The sequence below is a fragment of the Pseudorca crassidens genome, chromosome 3 (assembly GCF_039906515.1).
Source record: "Pseudorca crassidens isolate mPseCra1 chromosome 3, mPseCra1.hap1, whole genome shotgun sequence".
Classification (NCBI taxonomy): domain Eukaryota; kingdom Metazoa; phylum Chordata; class Mammalia; order Artiodactyla; family Delphinidae; genus Pseudorca; species Pseudorca crassidens.
Window position 1 is genome coordinate 1386892 of NC_090298.1, and position 18380 is coordinate 1405271.

The window sequence follows — 18380 nt, forward strand, 5'->3', positions numbered from 1 at the left end:
TCTCACAACCTGGCAGCGTCAGGCCCGGGCCCCACGCCCTCGCCCTCGTGCTGCTCCCGGTAGCTCAGCCTCCCTGGGTGGCCACTGGGGCCCCTCCCTCTGCCCAGTCTAGTCCACCTGATTTTCCAGTGACCCTGCCTCCCGCCCAGCCTCCCCGCTTCTGGGCCTGTTTCCCTGCGATGCTGCTGCCTCTCTCTCTCTCTCTCTCTCTCTCTCGCTCGCTCGCTCTCTCTCTCTCGCCACCCACCGCCGCCCCGCCATTGCCTGGCAGAGCCTCCTCTCTTCATGAGGTTGTCTTCTCATATTTCAACCCAGAATTACTTCTTCCTTTGCTGAAGAAACCTGCAGCCTGACTGTGGAGTAAGTTCTGGCCACGATGCGGTCACATCGCGCCTTTATGCCGGGGGCGCCGGGTGCTTGACCATCAAGGTCTGGCTCCCCGAGGGGGACCCTAGTTCGCGCAGCCTCAGCCCAGCTCCGAGGATGCATCCGGGGCCAGAGCTTGCGGCTGCGATCCAGCTGAGCGGCAACAGCCTCGGGCACAGACCGGGCGGCCCCACAGGTGCTCATCCCAGGAGCCGGGAGCGTTCCTCCAGGGAGAGCACGGCCCACGGCGAAGAGGTCGAGAGGCAGCCAACTCCCGCTCTCTCCCTGCAGAAACCTGGGTGACCTGTTCCCCTAATGTCCTTACTCTGGTCCATTCTGCTGCTTGCTGTGCCCACACGGCCCCTCGTCACCTGGACAGGGAACTCTGCTCGGTGGGCCCAGCACACAGCGGGGGGAGTGAGCCTTTGGGGCCTCCTGCCTGGGATGTAGAGCCCCGTGACCCACAAGGACTGGGGCCGCGAGCGGAGGGCGCACTCACCGAGGCCTCGCAGAGCCGATGGAAGTCCACGCTCAGGTACGCTCTGATGCCGTCCACGGCCCCAGGGAGGGTGACGCCTCGCAGGAGCAGCGCAAAGAGGACCACGTACGGCATGGTGGCCGTGATCCACACGACCTGGGGAGCGCACAGTGTCACCAGGCCGCACCGGCCCCCGGCCACCCTCATGGTTTGTGCTCAGAGAGGGGGACCTCAGACTGGGAAGCCCGGCGCCCAAACAGTCACAGGACGCCAGCTCAAAAAATGCCTCCTGGAGCGAGACTGTCCAGTGCCTTCTATCCTGTATGTTGTCTTTCCCGGGGATTAAAATGGACAAATAATTTGGCAAGGAAGGAGCCCTCCTTCTCTGCACTTGGGCTCTGGCAGTAGGCAGCATTGGCTGAACTCCTGATGAGGCAGATGTGAGTGATTTGCACTGACTGTGCAAATGGGCACCTGGCTAACTTGTGAAAGATGGACTCTGGGCCGCGGGGGTGTGGAGGAAGCCCCTGTGGCCGTCGGAAGACCCTCAGGTGCTGGAGAGCCCCTGCAGGTGTGAGCCCGAGGGATGGGGGCATTCTGGTCATCGTTGCTTTGGGCGCCCAGATAAGGACCAAAATATTTTCATCAGCAAAAATATTTTGTTGTGCTTGTCTTCACGCTGAAAGCACTCTCCTGACATCATTCTTCAACCACAGCCACCTGTCCCAACCCACCACGGCCACCTGTCCACTCCCAACCCACCACGGCCCACCTGTCCACTCCCCAACCCACCACGGCCTACCTGTCCACTCCCCAACCCACCACGGCCCACCTGTCCACTCCCAACCCACCACGGCCCACCTGTCCACTCCCCAACCCACCACGGCCCACCTGTCCACTCCCCAACCCACCACGGCCCACCTGTCCACTCCTCAACCCACCACGGCCCACCTATCCATTCCCCAACCCACCACGGCCACCTATCCACTCCCAACCCACCACGGCCACCTGTCCATTCCCCAACCCACCACGGCCACCTGTCCACTCCCCAGCTGGCGAGCCTTGCTGCCTCACCTTCCCAGAAGTCTTCACTCCCTTCCACAGGCTGAAGTAGAGCAGGACAATGACCAGTACCAGGCAGGATGCGAGCTGCCACCGGGGAGGGCCCAGGTCGTCGATGCCCTGGCTCTCGTGGAGGTGCAGCACGCCGCGCCTGGAGAGGAAGGAGATGGGGGTCCTGGGGGGGCTGCCTCCCTGCCCAGAACTGGAACAGGGGGCTGCACTTGTGCAGAGACCCGCCCTCCCCCACTCGGCATGGCAGCAGGGACCTGGCCTGATGGAGACCCCCACCCCTCGCCCCCCACCCCAGAAAGGCCAGGACCCCAGCCTTAGTGGAGATGCAGGGCCCACCCTCCAGGTGAGCAGAGCAGGTGGGCCACCGCACGCTGGGAGCCCACAGAAGCCCAGCCCTGGCCCAGGGCCACACGGTCAGGAGCAAGTAGAGTGTGATAACTTAGAGACGCAGATTGCAGACCCTGTAGCAGCCGCTGAAGATGAAGACAGAGCTAGACGGACCTCCCTGGCGGCCCAGTGGCTAAGACCCCACGCTTCCAAAGCCGGGGCCACGGGTGTGATCCCTGGTCGGGGAGCTGAGATCCCACATGCCGTGTGGTGTGGCCAAGAAAACAAAACAAAACAAGAAAAGAAGAGCTAGAGCTTATTAGCAAATGGAGTAGGTAAAGTGGAAGCCAAAATAATGAATTAATTCCAAAGAAAATAAACAGAGGAAACAAGAAACAATGAACCGGTGGGACAAGCAAGATGAAAGACTAAGCCCTAACCATACTGATAATTATTGATTGGAAACACTCTAATTAAAGGACAGAGATTGTCATAGTAAATAAAAAAGCAAGAACCAACTCTGTGCTGTCTGCATGAAACCCACTTCAAATATGATACATATAGGTTTAAAACATAAGGATGGAGAAGATATCCCATGTAAACACTATTCATAGGAAAGCTGGAGTGATCATATTAATATCAGACAAAGCTGACATCAGAATGAGGAACAGGGACTTCCCTGGTGGCACAGTGGTTAAGAATTCGCCTGCCAATGCAGGGGACACGGGTTCGAGCCCTCCTCTGGGAAGATCCCACATGCCGTGGAGCAACTAAGCCTGTGCTCCACAACTGCTGAGCCTGCGCTCTAGACCCCACGAGCCACAACTACTGAGCCCGTGTGCCACAACTACTGAAGCCCACGCGCCTAGAGCCTGTGCTCCGCGACGAGAAGCCACCGCAATGAAAAGCCCACGTGTCGCAACAAAGAGTAGCCCCCACTCACTGCAACTAGAGAAAGCCCGCGCGCAGCAACAAAGACCCAATGTAGCCAAAAAAAGAAAAAAAAAAGAATGAGGAATGGTACCAAGAGGGACATTTCATAATGGAAAAGGGCTCAATTAAAAGATTTGATAAACATGTGTGCACTTTAGAACAGAGCTTTAAAATACATGAATGAAGCAAAAACTGATAGAACTGTGAAGGGAAATAGGCAAATCCACAATTATAATTGAGGTTTCAACACCCCTTTCACAGTAACTGATAGAACAAATAAACAGTAAGGATGTAGAAAACTTAAACAGCACTAGGAGCTGACAGGACCCAGCCAACATGTCTACCCAACAGCAGCAGGACACACATTCTAAGTGCACGTGGAATACTTACCAGGATAAACCATATATTGGGCAATATGACAAATCTCAGTATATTTAGGAATAATGAGGTTTTAAAATATATTATCTCACCAAATCTGAATTAAATTAGAAATCAATAACAGAAATATATCTAGAAAACCTCCAAGTATTTTAAAGTCAAACAACAAATTTCTAAAAATCTCCTGGGAATCAAAGAAGAAATCACAGGGCAGATCAGGGAATACTTGAATACACAACATATTAAACGTGCAGGAGGCAGCTAAAGCAGTCTCTTAGAGGCAAGTTTGTAGCTTTAAATATATCGCGTTCTAATTTATAGTAGGAAGTAGGTGAAGGTGGTTTTAATAAGTGTTTATGGAGTTGAGGGAAATTTAACACTAGTTGGAGTTACAGGGGCCAATCTTTTGGGGTTTCCGAAGCCCACATGCACTCTGTAGCACTTACAGCTTTACTACTTCAATGATTATAGTTATCCTGGAATTTCATGGTGGGATGTGAGCTCCCTAATTACATGTGCCTTCAAGAACATGTAATGCTTTCCACAAAGATCTGCTTTATAAAGTGGGTTTACATTCCAGAAAACCCTTGCAGACCTGACACTCAGTGGGGCCTGTCTCAGGGAAACCCAGTCACCACCGTTAGTGAAATCACCTGGCGTGTCATCAGTTCAGTTTAATAACTCATCGTGTCATTAATGATCTATGACTTCGTCGTAAACCTTCAAAGGCCCCGCCTTTGTCCCAGGGTCACCTCCAAATACGGTTGGACATCTGCTCCTGCTAACAGCCCTTTACGTGGAGGGTTCAGGCAGCTTTCCAGCTCAATCTTTCTCTTCCAGACTTGGAATTTCCAAACAGACTTCACTAGTGAGCTCTTTTTTTTTTTTTTTAATTCACCTATCACATATGTTTCCTTCTAGCATTCTTACTAATAAATCATTGACTAATCAGTTTTTTTCCCTCTATTTTTCTCACCTGAAAAATCATTTAGTTAAATCAACTCTTTCCACACCTCCCAAACAAAAGGTAAGAATCCCCAAATGGCCTCACCTGACACATTTGATATCTCTTAAAGCTTTCTAAACATTCTAAATTGCACCAAAATCCATCTTAAAATTGCAAAAGACACACTAGCTTAAAAACTTAGCCATCGTTTTGTTGGTGAAATGATAACTTAAACCCAACTCTAGCGAGAGCTGATTCTGCACGTCTGTCAGTGGTGGGACGGGTGGGATGCTCCCAGGTGCTCACCCACAGCCATGTCTGCTTTCTGGTGCAGGGGTCCCCACCCCTCCCTCTCTCTCTTCTGGTCCCCCGTCTCCCATCACACACGAAACCTGAGAGCTGGGCCACTGGTGAGAGTACTTGCAGCCCGGGCTTTGACCTGTCCATGAGATACTCTTAGGTTTGGGAAATGCAGTAATGAACCGGCTGGCAACAAGCCCCTGAGAATGCACAGGCAGCTCTGATGAACGCTGTGCTCTCCTCTACTTGGACGAATCTATCATCTCTTGCTTGTTTGTCGCTCTGTGTCCTGCCCACACACTCAGGTGACAGGGCCTGGGTTTCCATTTCTCACGGGTACGTCCGCATTGGTGTCTTTCAGGCAGATCTAATGGGACCCATCCCAGGTGGACTCTCGTCTCCAGCCCGTCCTCTGAAACCCGCTCGCCCCCTCCTGAGAGCTCCTGGAGACCCAGGCCCTCACGCCCCAGCTTTGGACTCTCCCTCCTCCGGGCAGGCGGGTTCTCAGTGGCCCCTCTCTTTCCCGCTTTGCGGAACCTCCCTCCCTGCCCTCCCCAGACTCCTTCACTCTCTAATCCCAAACTGCCCAAAAGAGTATCTTCCAAAAAATTAAACAAGTCCCATCACACACAACCCTCGTCCGCACGCTAACCATGCTCTTCCCAATAATGCCTGAGAAAGGCACCCCATCCCTCCGGCGGTCCCCCCAGGCCCCCCAAACCCCGCCTCGCTCCGTTCCTGCCCATCGCTGCCACTTTCTGAAGCAGCCAGTCCTGGAGATACGTTCCCTACGTGTGGCGGGGATTCTAGAGCAAAGGACTTAGACCCTGAGTATCTGAAACACACAACTTCAGATGCTGAATGTCTCTGCAGGTTCCATGAACATCCCTTGCCCTTCTGGCGGTGTCACTCCTACCCCCACACGACAGATTCTCCCAGTGCCCGAAGGCTCAGTTTCTCTCCTGCACACCTGCTGTCTCACCCAGCTCCACAGGCCCCAGGAGTGGGACGGTGCCTTCCCTCAGGGAAGACCTCGGGCAACTGTCTGATGGTCCTGCCTCCGGCTGGAGGCCGGGCCATGAGCGGAGGGAGAACGGGGAAGGTGACTGGGAAAGGGGAGCCCGGCCCCCTCTGGAGGCAGTGCTGCAGCCCCCGGAGCCCAGCCCCACACGCCTCCTCCCTGCGGCATCTGCAGGGCCACAGGCCATCCCCCCCAACAGACCCCAAAGGGCCGCAGGGAGCAGGTGGGGCAGCCCATCCAGTTTCCCTTCCCTGCGAGGTCTCCCTGCAGGAGCCGTGCTGAGCTGCTAGAGGTGGGGTCAGAAATAAGCCCACAAGAGCCCAGAGGAACGGGACGTGGCACTGGCCAGGGAGGGGTCCTCCCCACATCCTCGGGAGGCAGCAGGGGCAGGTGGCTGGCCCGGGTCCCCCTCCCCACCCCCGGGGGTGTCATCAGACCCCGAGGCCCCCACTTACTCAAAGTACTCGGCGGCAGGGGTGGTCCTGAAGGTGTCATTGGGGTCAGGGCTGGAGCTGGGGGCGCGGGCATCGGAGCAGCGGGGGCTGTTCCAGGTGTGGTTGCAGTGGGTCCAGGGCAGCTCCGTGGTGAAGGAGGAGAAGAGGTAGTGCAGCGCCCAGGCGATGATGACGTTGTAGAAGAAGCCGATGTAGAGTGAGATGAGGATGACCGTGTAGCCCACGCCTGGTGGGGAGAGCATGGCCCCATTAGCAGCTCACCCGTGCCCCTCCCCCCACGGGTCGCAGCTCCACCTGGGCTGTCCCGGAACCAGGCAGCGCCTTCAGACACGCCAGAAGACGAGGGAAAGGGTGGGTCCCAGACTTCGCGTCATGGTCAGAGAAGGGGCTGCCCACTTCCAAAACCATCCGTGGCCCTTGACGTCTACCCAGACATGCAGGGCTATCCAGGGACGCCCTGGTACAGCCAGGTCACCCGCAGACATACGGGGTAATGGAGGGCCATCCGTGGCTGTCCACCATCACTCACAGCCAGTCCGGGTCATCCAGGCTCACTTAAGGTCATCTAGGGCCACGCTGGGTCACCCAGGGCAACTCAACCCAGGGTTATCCAGGGCCACTGGCCAAACAAAACCATCAGAATCGTCTGCAGGCACCCAGGCCCAGCCAGGGCCATCTAGGAACACCCAAGGGTACAAAACATCACGTCGACAAAGGCCACCCCAAACCGCTCAGGGTCACCTAAGGCCATCCAGGGCTACCCATGCCAATAGGGCCATGAAGGCCATCCAGGGTCACCCAGGGATGCCCAGTGCCTCCCAGAGCCATGCAGGGCCACCAATAGTCACTAAGGGATAACTAGGGTCTTTCACGCTCTTCCACAGCCATCCAGGCTCATCCAGGACCACCCAGGGCCTCCAAGACAATCCATGCCTACCTGGGCTACCTAGAGCTGTCCAGGGCCATTCATGGCCACCCATAGCTAACCATAGCTAACCTAGTGCCTCTAGGCCACTCAGGGCAAACAGAGTCAGCTGGGTCTACCCAACATCACCCAGGACCATGCATGACCATCCAGGGTCTCCAAGGGTCACCTATGACCACGCTGGGGCCCCCAGGGCTTGTCAGAGTCCCTTTCCCGGATCACAAGCCCTGGAATTTGTTGACAGTCCCTGAGGGGCTCCTGGCTCCTGGAGCAGAACAGAGTGGTGAGCAGTCTTTGGAGACGCGACACCCTGGCTGTGGTGGACGGACGGTCTGGCAGTGAGACCTCTTCCCTATTCAGCGTTGGACAAGCACTGTCGGGTCCCGCGACTGCGGGTGACTGTAACAGGCTCCATGCAGAGCTCTCCTGTTTCAGCATTCTTTCCCGGCGTTGCTGCTAGGACTAGTTTGGGCTCTGACTGTAACTTCACTGTCTTAGAACCTGGGGGGCGCCCTGCCCCGTCTTTCCCGCCTGTGTCCAGGGAGGAGCTTGCCTTCAAGCTGACGTCTTCGCGGAGTGGCTTGGCTTGTTTTTTATGGGTCTAGCCCTTAGGAGAAGCTATTTTCCTGCTCAGGACACTTCATTAAAATTCTCTTTCCTCTTCTGAAAGCAAAAAGAGAGGGACTACAATTTACTTATGTGTAGATATTAAACAGATACCGTATCAGGAGTGATTTATTTAAAAGCAAACAGTCCCTGGCACGTGGTCCCTCTTGGAAAACACGCTCAGTAGCAGTGATGGCAAAACCCAAACTGTTCCTTCAGAAGGCCTTCTGCAACGTGGACTCATCAATGTGAAATAACTCTTTACTGCACTTCTGCTCCCTGAGCTCCTTAGGAGAGGCTGGCTGCCCGTGAACTCGCCCCGGCAGCCACGTCGGCGGGAAGTGCGTCCCGGAAGGTGTTCCGTGGTGGTGAGCGGCTGTGGGTGCCTGCCCGGAAATCTTGGGAAGGTGACAGCGCTGCGCACCAAATCCTCCGCTTGAAGTTTGGGGAACTCAACGGAGCCTCTGATCAAACGCTAAAGCAGGTCCAATCCGGGGTCGGAGAGAGCTGCCTCCGCTTCCGGTCCTTCAGAACCCACCGCCGTGTGGACAGCCCTCCGCGGGGCAGGCCAGGTTTCTCGCTGTCACAGCAGAGGGACAAGGGTGCCCCGGGCTGGCGTGGCTCCTAGGACACGTGGGCTTTGCCCCATCAGCCGCAGCACACCAGCCCCGGAGGGTCCCCCATCCAAGGGCGCTGCCGTCCAGCTGCCCCAAAGGCCTGCGTGAAGGAGCGATTTCCTGGGAATGTGGCTGTGAGCGCCAGCCATTCTTTCGGTCCCTCTGAGTTCTGTCCTCCAGGACCACAGAGCCCCAGGAAGCCCTGGCCCTGGGCCGCCCAAGGGCAGCCCCTCACCGACCCTCCCTTCAACTTCTTCCTTTCTGTCACTTAAGACCCAGCCGCACGAAATCCACTGCCCTGTTTGCTCTGAGAACGCTCTTGTTCAGTGAATGATCAGGGTTCATACGTCATCACATACGCTAAATCAAGCCCCACCTGATACGTTTCTTCTATCATTCTGTGCCACGGGAAACGTCCCTCCCAAGGAGGTGGCAGGCTCGGTCCCCTCTAATACTTCCAGTGAAAATAGGAATGAAAACTTGATTTGTTCCTCTTTTGTCCTGGAGGCTCGAGACCGAGTGTGGGTTTCGATCACAGCTTTTAAGGTCAATTTTCTTAAATCTCAGTTTGTTCAGTATTTTTAATATCAACTCTGCATGCATTTTGTTTTCTTTCAAGCCACTTAAAATTCCTTTTTAGAAAGAGGGAGAGTTGGTAAACCACACTAAAATATTACTGACCACAAAATATAATAAATTATTTGATAGTCGCTAAAATAGGTGCTTTCCATGCCGTACACACAGTGGCGGGGGGGGGGGTTCTTAGGCAATTAACCAGACAACCTGAAACGGGGCATCCTCGGGCCTCAAGAGGGACAACAGCCCCCTCCTCCACCACTAAAGCCAGGTCACTCCAGAGCGTGCCCCGGAGCTGGCTTCAGCAGGAAGAGGGGGTCAGGGCCAAAGAGTAATTCCAGGACCCCGGCTGGAGGACACGCCCTGATGGGGCAGCTCCCATTCCTTGCAAGACTCATTGGCAGGTCTTTGAAGAAAACAGGAGAGAATTCCTCCGCTGTGGGTCTGAGCGCCTTTCGTATCTACTTGGTGTGTGTGTGCGTATGTATGTGCACGTGTGTGTGTGTGTGTGTGTGTGCGTGTGTCTATGAGAGAGAGGGGGCAGGGGGAGGGGAGGGGCAGGGAGGGAATGAGAGGGAGAGGGAGAGGGAGAGGGGAGACAGAGACAGAGGAAGGAGAGGGAGGGAGGGAGGGAGAGCTTGGAGAGACCCCGTCCCAGGCCCCGTGGTCACACTGGCTGCCCTCAGCATCACCGACAGCCTCTGGAGGGACAGTGCCGGGGACCAAGGACACGGCACGGCCCTCTGAGGGCCCTCGCCCTGACCGTGGGCGTCACTGCCTGGCCTTCTCGGGTTGATCTCAGTGCTGTCAGGCCCATGGAAGGACTCCCGGGTCCAGGGAAGGGAAAGACAGGGAAGAGGGCTCCCCGGAGAGCTGGCTTCCCTTCCGCAGGGCCCGGATGCGCCAATCGCCCATTGGAGGACCTGCAGCCCCATGATGACCGTTTGGGGCATTTTAACTGATGTCTTCGTTTATCATGTGTTCCCCCTACTTGATGACACATGAAAGTACGTGCAATTTTATTAGTTAAACTTTTTTTAAGACAAGGAAGGAAAGGAAGACGTGTATCAGGGTATCCAGGACAGCACGGTTTGCCTCACCTCACTCAAGGAGCGATGCCGACCTCCCGTCCAATGGGCATCCTATGGAGAAACTTAACCTGAATGAGCAGGTGATCACCTGCTAGGGATTGTAGCTTCGTTAGTATCAAACATTCAAGGTTTCTCTTCTTCACACATAGAAGTTCTTGCGTTGATTCTCTGATCTGCAACAAACAGCCCTGTGCTGATAACACAAGGATTCCAAGGCTCGACGGCTGACGTCCTGTGATGTGCGATTTCCCCAAATCTCCAGCCCGCGGGCGCTGCAGGTGCTTCTCCATGTGGCCTCACTGGCCCCGCACAGCCCTCCAGGAGGATGAGTTTCCAGACCTGGGAGGCAGCAGCGTGGATGGGCCGTGACGTGGAGTAGAGCTCGGAGCCAGCTGGCGTCTGCCCGGGTCTCCAGGCTCCGAGGCCAGGCCATGCTGACGGCCCCGCAGCTGCACGCGTAACTTCCCCGTGGAGGGGCTGACACTCTCACTGTTCGAGTCAGATGTTCTGCAGTAACCAAATTCTTCAGGCTTAACTAGTCCTTCGAGACCCCTGGAGACCCCTCATTGACGTTCTACAAACTGCAGTGTAGAGATTCACTTTGGCAGTTTTGTTGGAGAAAATTCTTCTTCTGGTAGGACACACAGCTGGAAATGTGCTTCTGTCTGCGGGCCTGCAGCCCTGGGGTCAGCGTCCTTTTTCTCGGGAAAGAGGCCGAAGTAAACGTGTCGCACAGCCGGCGTCCTTCCCTGGCGCCCCCAGGACGGTCACTTGAGGGCGGGCCCGCCTCATGTCCGACCCGGCACCTTTGTGCTGTGTAACTACCGACTGCTGCGCAGCCCATCGCGGGAGATGCTGGCTGCCCGGCAGGCCCGGAGGACAGGATGAACTCACGCGTCCTGAAGTGTCAGGGTGGACTCGCCGCCCCTGACGGTATCGGCCCTGCCCGCAGACACCGGCCGTGCCCTCGACCTGCCCGGCTCTGAAGAGGCGCCCGCAGTCTCAGCTTCCTGCGCTTCCGCCCTCGGGAACCCCGAGCGCACCAGAGGCCGTTCCAGTGACTTACTTAAGCTTTGACTGCTGTGAGCAAATCCTGCTAAGGGGACGCCCAGCACTGGCACCTGAACCCAGAGCTGCTGCCTCGCCCTGCAGAGGCGTGTGGGGTGAGCTGGGCCAGGGGTTCCCTGCAGCTGCATTGCTGGGTGAGCTGTACATCATCTAGCCTAGGAGAAAGGGGCTCATGCCTTAGGGTTCAACCAGCAGGCCATCAAAAGGAAGAACTCCACCACAGATGGTAGACAGATCGTGCTGTGGGTTGGATCGTGGCCTCCAACGTTCATTTGTTGAAGTTTTCCCCCAGTATTTCAGAATGTGACCTTATTTGGAGGAAGGGTCTTTACAGAGGTGGGCCCTAGTTCAGTGTGACTGATGTCCCTGTAAAAAGGGAAGTTTGGATGGAGAGACACACATGCAGGGAGGATGTGAAGACCCAGGGAGAAGACAGCCGCCCACGACCCAAGGAGTGAGGCCTGGAGCAGCGCCCCCCGCTTCCATCCCTCAGAAGGAATCAACCTCACCAGCGCCTTGAGTTTGGACTTCAGAACTTTGAGACAACAAACATCTATTATTTAAGCCACTCAGTTTGCAGCACTTCGTAAGGCAGCCCTAGCAAACTAATACAGATGGAGAGATAGATGAATGACAGATTATAGGTGACGGATGACAGATCTAGAGCTAGGAGTATTTTTTATCTTTTCTACTATTTTAGCACTTTGACAAAACAACACTACTCATCCATTGCAGGCTGGCCTCACCTGGGAACAAGGAGACACACTCAAATCCTTAGTCATTACAGAGCTTTAAAGTAGGACCAACATTAAAAGGATGTGTCCACGTGCCTAGACACCCAGCAAAGCAGGACTGAACGCACACAGCTGGGGTTGACTTGCTTCAGAATCGCTCCAGGCTTGCCCTGGTCCACACCGCGTGCAAGGGGCCGTCCCCGCCGTTACCTTTCAGGATAGGGCAGATCTTCCAGACGCCAGCAGCGCCCTCCCTGTTGAACTGCCCGAGGGCCAGCTCCATGTAGAAAAGCGGCATACCGGCAATGACCATGAAGAGCAGGTAGGGGACCAGGAAGGCACCTGGGGGACACAACAGCGTGTTCAGCCTGCGGCCGAGGACGGGCTGGCCTGTTGTCATTGGGGCGAGGGCTCGGCCGTCCCAGCCGACCACGTGTGTCCTGGGCACGACCCTTGTCATCCGTCTCCTGTCCCTGTTTCTCCCTGAAGCTCCCTGCAGGCAGGGGCGGTGAGCTTCCTGCCTCCATGCCTGGCCCCCGCTGTCCAAGACTCCGGTCAGCTCCCTCCCCAAGTCATGGGTCAGCCCACGTCGTGGCTTTGCTCCTGGGCGCCGTCCCTTCCCCACCTGCGCGGCAGGGCCTGCCCTGTGTCCCCCTCCCCCCTCCTGAGCCGTGAATCCTCGGGATGTGACCCTGCCCGGCCCCTGGCATGTGGAACCTGCAGCCTCGCTCAGGGCACAAAGTTCAGGCCCCGCAGGCTCAGCCTCCTTAAGCCCTCTGGCTCCCCCTCAGATAAGGGCTTTGTCTCGGCTCTCTTCCAGGGAGGGCGGGGGAGACAGGGAGACCCCAGACTGATGCCTGTCTTGGGGCAACTTCTGTACCTGCTTAGGTCTCCAGTGGGGTGCCAAAACGCCGACCCACGCCCAGGCACCCTGGAAGGCCCTCCCCAAGGAAGCCTGCCGAAGCCCCAAGTGTGGGGCATGGAGTGACCCCTGACAGGGGCTGGCAGAGTCGGGGGACTCACGGGAAACAGGCACCAACCTGTTCTCAGCTCGAATTTTCGTGGTGACCCTGGCCCATCTCTTAGTTTTCTGCCTCAAGCCCACACACGGGAGTTCTGGGACCGGCTGTGCAGGGGGAGGGGGACGGGCACACTCCCAGGGCATCTTTGGTGCTGTCAACGGCCACGGGCCTCTGCATGCTTGTAAACACGGGTTAAATCAGCCAAAGATACCACTCTCTGGGCCTTGGAGAATTTTCTTTTCCAAAGTGAAAGTCACCTTTGGAAACAGAAAGCGGAGCCACGGTGCCTCTGACCACTCGCTCGGGGACCCTGCCTTCCTGGCCTCAGCATCAGCTCCAGGACATTCATCTGGGGAAACTGCGCCCCACTTACGCCGCATTCCTCCAGATGCCAGCCGTGTGGCCCTGGCTGGCAGGAGGGCGCGGGGGAGGGGGGACGCACTCACCCCCGCCATTTTTGTAGCACAGGTAAGGGAACCGCCAGACGTTGGCCAGGTCCACAGCGAAGCCAATCACCGAGAGGAGGAAGTCGGCCTTCTTGCTCCAGGTCTCCCGATCCTGGGCCTGCGCGGGGCTCTGCGGGGGGTTGAGGAGGGTGGAGTTCGTGAGCTGCATCCCATTTTGTTCCTTGACCAGGACGAGTTCCACCGCCTTCGGGCCGGTGGCATTGGCCTCCTTAGCTGTGGCCACCACGGAAGACATCAGTGCCACAGAGCACCTGCTCTTACTCATGGCCTCCTGGACTCAGAGCTTCCTCCCTCTTGGTCTACAACCAGCGTGAAAGAGAAACACACAGGGATGCACTGATTTAGTAGCCGGATCACGGTGCACCCGGTGGCCTGAGCACAGATCTGAGGCATTTCCAGCCATTTTTGGGGGGCAGAGCAAACGCACTCCAAGCACCCAGGAGGACACAGCCAGGGTTGAGGACAGTAGGAGATGAGCTGCCTTCCTCGTGGGGCTGGGAGACGGGCCGTGGAGACCTCAGGACAGACTCTGCTCCACTCCCCCCTTCCCACGCACCCCTCTCCATTCCCATCCAAGTGCAAGGCTGTGTCCTCTCTAATTTAGTAATAATGCAAGATGCTACCTCCGCACTCCCCACATGGCCAGGGAGTAACTGGCAGCACCCCTACAGCCTGGACGCTCAGCACCCCACAACCCTGCACCCCTGCCCCATCTCGACAACCTTCAAATACGACAGTGCACATACATTCTTTATACTCAGAGACCAAAGGCAAAAGCAAAATTCTAAAACCAGAGTCAGCCACGGGAATTCAAAGTTTCAAAGGAACGATTACAAGAGTTTCCTTCAAGGAATGGCTGCACATTCCACGTCCACCTGTGGCCACACCTGGAAGGGCTGGGCAGGGACAAGAGCTCCCGGTCAGGTAAATCCTTCCAGTCAGGATTTACCTGGGGGTTTACAGGACTAGCTCCTGCACGTAGTAGCTTTACCAGGGAAATCATCTCCAGGTTACCTTCTTGAAACTCTGGGTAACATAATCAAGGAGAACAGAAGGAATTACACACAGTGCGTAACACAGAAATTACGCGGCCCTCGAAGCCCAGGGCAGCTTCAAATATGACTTCTTCTGGCATTTGGATGTTTCAACTGCAGACGCTTGCACGTGTACACGTACACACACACACACACACACACACACTCTGAAGCAGCAGGTAGCAGGATGGTAGTGGTAAAGGGGTTATTTTCCTCTGCACCCAAGTTTGAACAGAAACCCACAACACGTCATCGTATGCACCACGTCTCTGTGACAAACACAACAGCACATTCCTGAGATGAATGAAAAGGGACAGAAGGGACTCGGGGGTGGGGAGAAGCGGGAGGGACGGGCCTGCAGCGGGGTCCAGCGGAGAGGGCCGGGCAGGCTCCAGATCCCGGCCGGTTTGCTCTGACAGCGGCCCTCGCAGGCGCATCGGGGACCACCTGCCAGGGAGACCCCGGCTCTGCATTTGGGGTGAGCTCACCCCACCCCTGAAGCCCCGGCCTCAGAGGCCAGGTTTGGGTACAGAAAGCGAATGTGGTGCTTAGAAAGTGTGATTCTGCACCGAGAACAGAAACAGAGCCGCAGTCCGACCCTACAGCCTGGACGCTCAGCACCCCACAACCCTGCACCCCTGCCCCGCCTTAAAAGTCAAAGACTAAGCCCTGTGAGAAGAAGCGATGGCTGAGAAAATCACCACTACTGGCTCTGGGGGCCGCTTGCCCAGGTGCCCCCAACCCCGGGCAGGTCTGGTTCAGCAGGGAGGGGTCAGCGCCTCAGGGAAGCCGGGACAGCCGGCCCCTGCCCCGTCTCTCCGAGCCTGGGGCAGGATGGGGCCAGGGGCCACGGGGGCGCACATCAGCCCCGTGCCCGCTCCGGGGCTCGCACCTCTCGGCCACCTCACCTTAAGATCGCCAACGGCACTGTCGCGGCGCTGTGCACCCCAACTGTTGGCGACTTTTGGAGACGCCGCAGCCTGCGGGACACGGCGCTCCCCGACGGTGCTCGCCCCGGCCCGGCGCCCCCCGGCCGCAGCCTTCGGGTTCAGAGGCGGGAGCGGAGCGCCCGGAGGATGCGCAGGGGCACCTGTGCGGGGAGCGGGCCACGGGGCGGCCCGGCCTCACCTGTGCGCCCCAGCCTCGACTCTGCTGGGGTCCTGACACCGAGCGTCCACGGAAGCTCCCGCTCGGGTTCCGCTGCGCTCCGGGCTCTTATCTTGTCGCCGGGACCCGCCCCGCCGGCCACCGGGGGCGCTCACCCGCCCTGGCTCCGCCTCCGTGCCGCCCCGGGTGGGCGGAGGACGAGCCCGGACGCGCCCCCGAGCCCCGCCCCCCAGGACCCGACCGCCGGCGCCAGTCAGCGGCCAGCAGCGCGCTCTGCCCGAGGCCTCGCGCGTCCCGGAACCTGGGGCGAGTGACAGCAGGGTCCCTTCTGGGTCCCAGGCCTCGCAGGACCGAGACGGGCGGTTTTCTGTCTCCTTCCACTCGAGCTTGCGCCCCCCGGGGCTGCCCCGCGCATCTGCCTGGGGCGGGGCTCCCCTGGCCCACCCGCCGCTCCGCCCGGGGAGGAAGCTGGGTGGCGGGCGCGCGGGGCACAGCGCGGGATCCCGCGGGGCCGAGCCGGGTCTTGCCTCCCTCCCCCTCTCCTGCCCACTCTCCCTGTTCCCGCCGCTGCCGCAGGGGCCGCCTTCCCGATGCTGCACCGACCCCTCTCCCCAGACGTCGGTTCCGTCCGTTCCTCCCGCCGCGGCCGCCCATCCCGAGGTCTGGCGCCCTGGGGGCATCACCTCCACCAGCCGGTCCCACTCGAGTTGGGCCGGCCTGGGGGCAGGGGTCCTGCGTCTGGCGTTTGGGGTCCTGTGGGCGTCCCTAGCCGGGCCGCGGAGACCCCGCCCGGGTCTCTGCCTTCTCTCCTCCGGTCTTGCGCCCCGGCCGCGAGGTACCCGATCCTCGCCCGGATCCGGGCTGCGGGGACGCGGGTCCTTCTGTGGCCCGAGAGCCGACCCCTCGCAGGACCCAGTGTCCGCGCGCGTCAAGCAAGGAGCGAAGCGTCGTCGCGCTTTGCCCACATGGAGAGCGAATCGACTGGAACCAAGGGGCTCGAATCACACTCGCATCGGAACACGATTTCCAGGGACAGCCCGGAAAGCCACAGCTGTCGATACTGGCTCAGGACGGACTGATTCGGAATCATTGCTGAGATGACCCCCAGCAAGTCGGCACATTCATGACGCGGAGGAATGGAGTCCCCAGACCACCAAGCAGGCCCAGGACCCCCAGGTGCAGGACAGCATCAAGGTAGGTGGCACCCTGGCTCTGCACATGGTGGAGGCCCTGGTGACCCAAGCCTGGGCCGTAACCCTCCCCTCCCCACTCCGTGTGAGCTTTGATTTTCCTGCCCTGCGCTGGCTGCAGAGGGGCGTCCACGCCAGCTGCTCTCCACCCTGTCTGGGCCGTATGTCCCTCCTCGGCGGTGCCGCAGAAGCAGTGACCCTGTACAGGGGCCCGCAGAGCACCCTGGCTCATCTCACTGCCCCTCTGGCAGCTTCCCCACCAGGGGCTGGTGCCCAGGACAGGGCTGGTACCTGGTACCGGGGAAGCACCGGCAGGGGCTGCTCTTCCAGGCAGGACTGGGATCCGTGGAAGAGCCCACGACTCAGGGTCCCGGCTTCCGCTGGCTATGCTAACAGAAACGCCACAGGCGGGGCTATGCTAACAGAAACGCCACAGGCGGGGCAGCTTACGCACAGGGAAGTGTTGGCTGGAAGTCAAGTCCTCGCACGGCGGAAGTGCTCTGGAACCACCTTTATGAGAGCACTGGGGCCACTCATGAGGGCTCAGCCCGTGACCTGACCACTTCCCAGAGGCCCGACTCCTAGGACCATCGCACGGGCGTTAGGGTTTCAGCATGAATTCTGGGGACGCAATTCATTCCGTACACCCGGGGAGGGGCAGGGATTTCAGAAGATGGTGATGTGCCGCCTTGAATCTGTGACCAGTGGCCATCACAGCAGGCGGGCTCTCCCCACAGATGCTCCACAATGGGTTTCAAGAAAGAGGAGTGATCCTAGGTTTGGGCCTAATGGGCAGGGTCACAGGAACACAGAGCAGAGCCAGTGAGCTCAGCAGTGTATGTTAAAAGCACACATACTAGGGCTTCCCTGGTGGCGCAGTGGTTGAGGGTCCGCCTGCCGACGCAGGGGACGCGGGTTCGTGCCCCGGTCCGGGAGGATCCCACATGCCGCGGAGCGGCAGGGCCCGTGAGCCGTGGCCGCTGAGCCTGCGTGTCCGGAGCCTGTGCTCCGCAAGGGGAGAGGCCACAACAGTGAGAGGCCCGCGTACCGCAAAAAAAAAAAAAAGCACACATACTAGATGGAAACACCTGGGAAGCAGAGCAAACCCTGCCGGGGCCGGGGAGGTGGGAGCAGCTGTGGCTCAAGCCCAACAGCGAACCTGCACCGAGGAGAAGAGTCCTGCGTGCGTCCAGGAGCGCCCCCCGCCCCGCCCCACCCGCCCCTCTCTTCTAACGGTGACGCAGGATGAGGAGCCCGGGTGCGCTGGAGCAGAATGACGTGGGAGCTGGGCCCGCAGCCTGGCCGCAGAAGGCAGAGCAGGCAGCTGCCCGGCTCCTGTGCACCTCCAACGTCCCCGGCAGGGCCCCCCTGTCGGCACCTCCATCGTCCCCGGCAGGGCCCCCCCGTCGGCACCTGCATCGTCCCCGGCAGGGCCCCCCCTGTCGGCACCTGCATCGTCCCCGGCAGGGCCCCCCCTGTCGGCACCTCCATCGTCCCCGGCAGGGTCCCCCCTGTCGGCACCTGCATCGTCCCCGGCAGGGCCCCCCTGTCGGCACCTGCATCGTCCCCGGCAGGGTCCTCCCTGTCGGCATCTGTGCGGGTGGAACCTGTGGGGTTAGAGCTGATTAGACGGCGGCCTTCGCATGCTTGGAGCTTTGCCCAAGG

General features: G+C 58.6%; 1 protein-coding gene across 1 annotated transcript in view; it reads right to left on the reverse strand.

The window, feature by feature from the left end:
* Positions 1 to 13649, reverse strand: part of SLC6A3 (solute carrier family 6 member 3) — a 34962-nt gene extending 21313 nt beyond the window's left edge. Inside the window, exons 1-5 of the mRNA XM_067730043.1 lie at positions 13364 to 13649; positions 12106 to 12237; positions 6279 to 6504; positions 1919 to 2057; positions 866 to 1000 (exon numbers count right to left, since the gene is read on the reverse strand). Coding sequence (XP_067586144.1) covers positions 866 to 1000; positions 1919 to 2057; positions 6279 to 6504; positions 12106 to 12237; positions 13364 to 13649 — 918 coding nt within the window. The remainder of the gene's footprint in view (positions 1 to 865; positions 1001 to 1918; positions 2058 to 6278; positions 6505 to 12105; positions 12238 to 13363) is intronic.
* Between the last annotated feature and the right edge of the window lie 4731 nt (positions 13650 to 18380).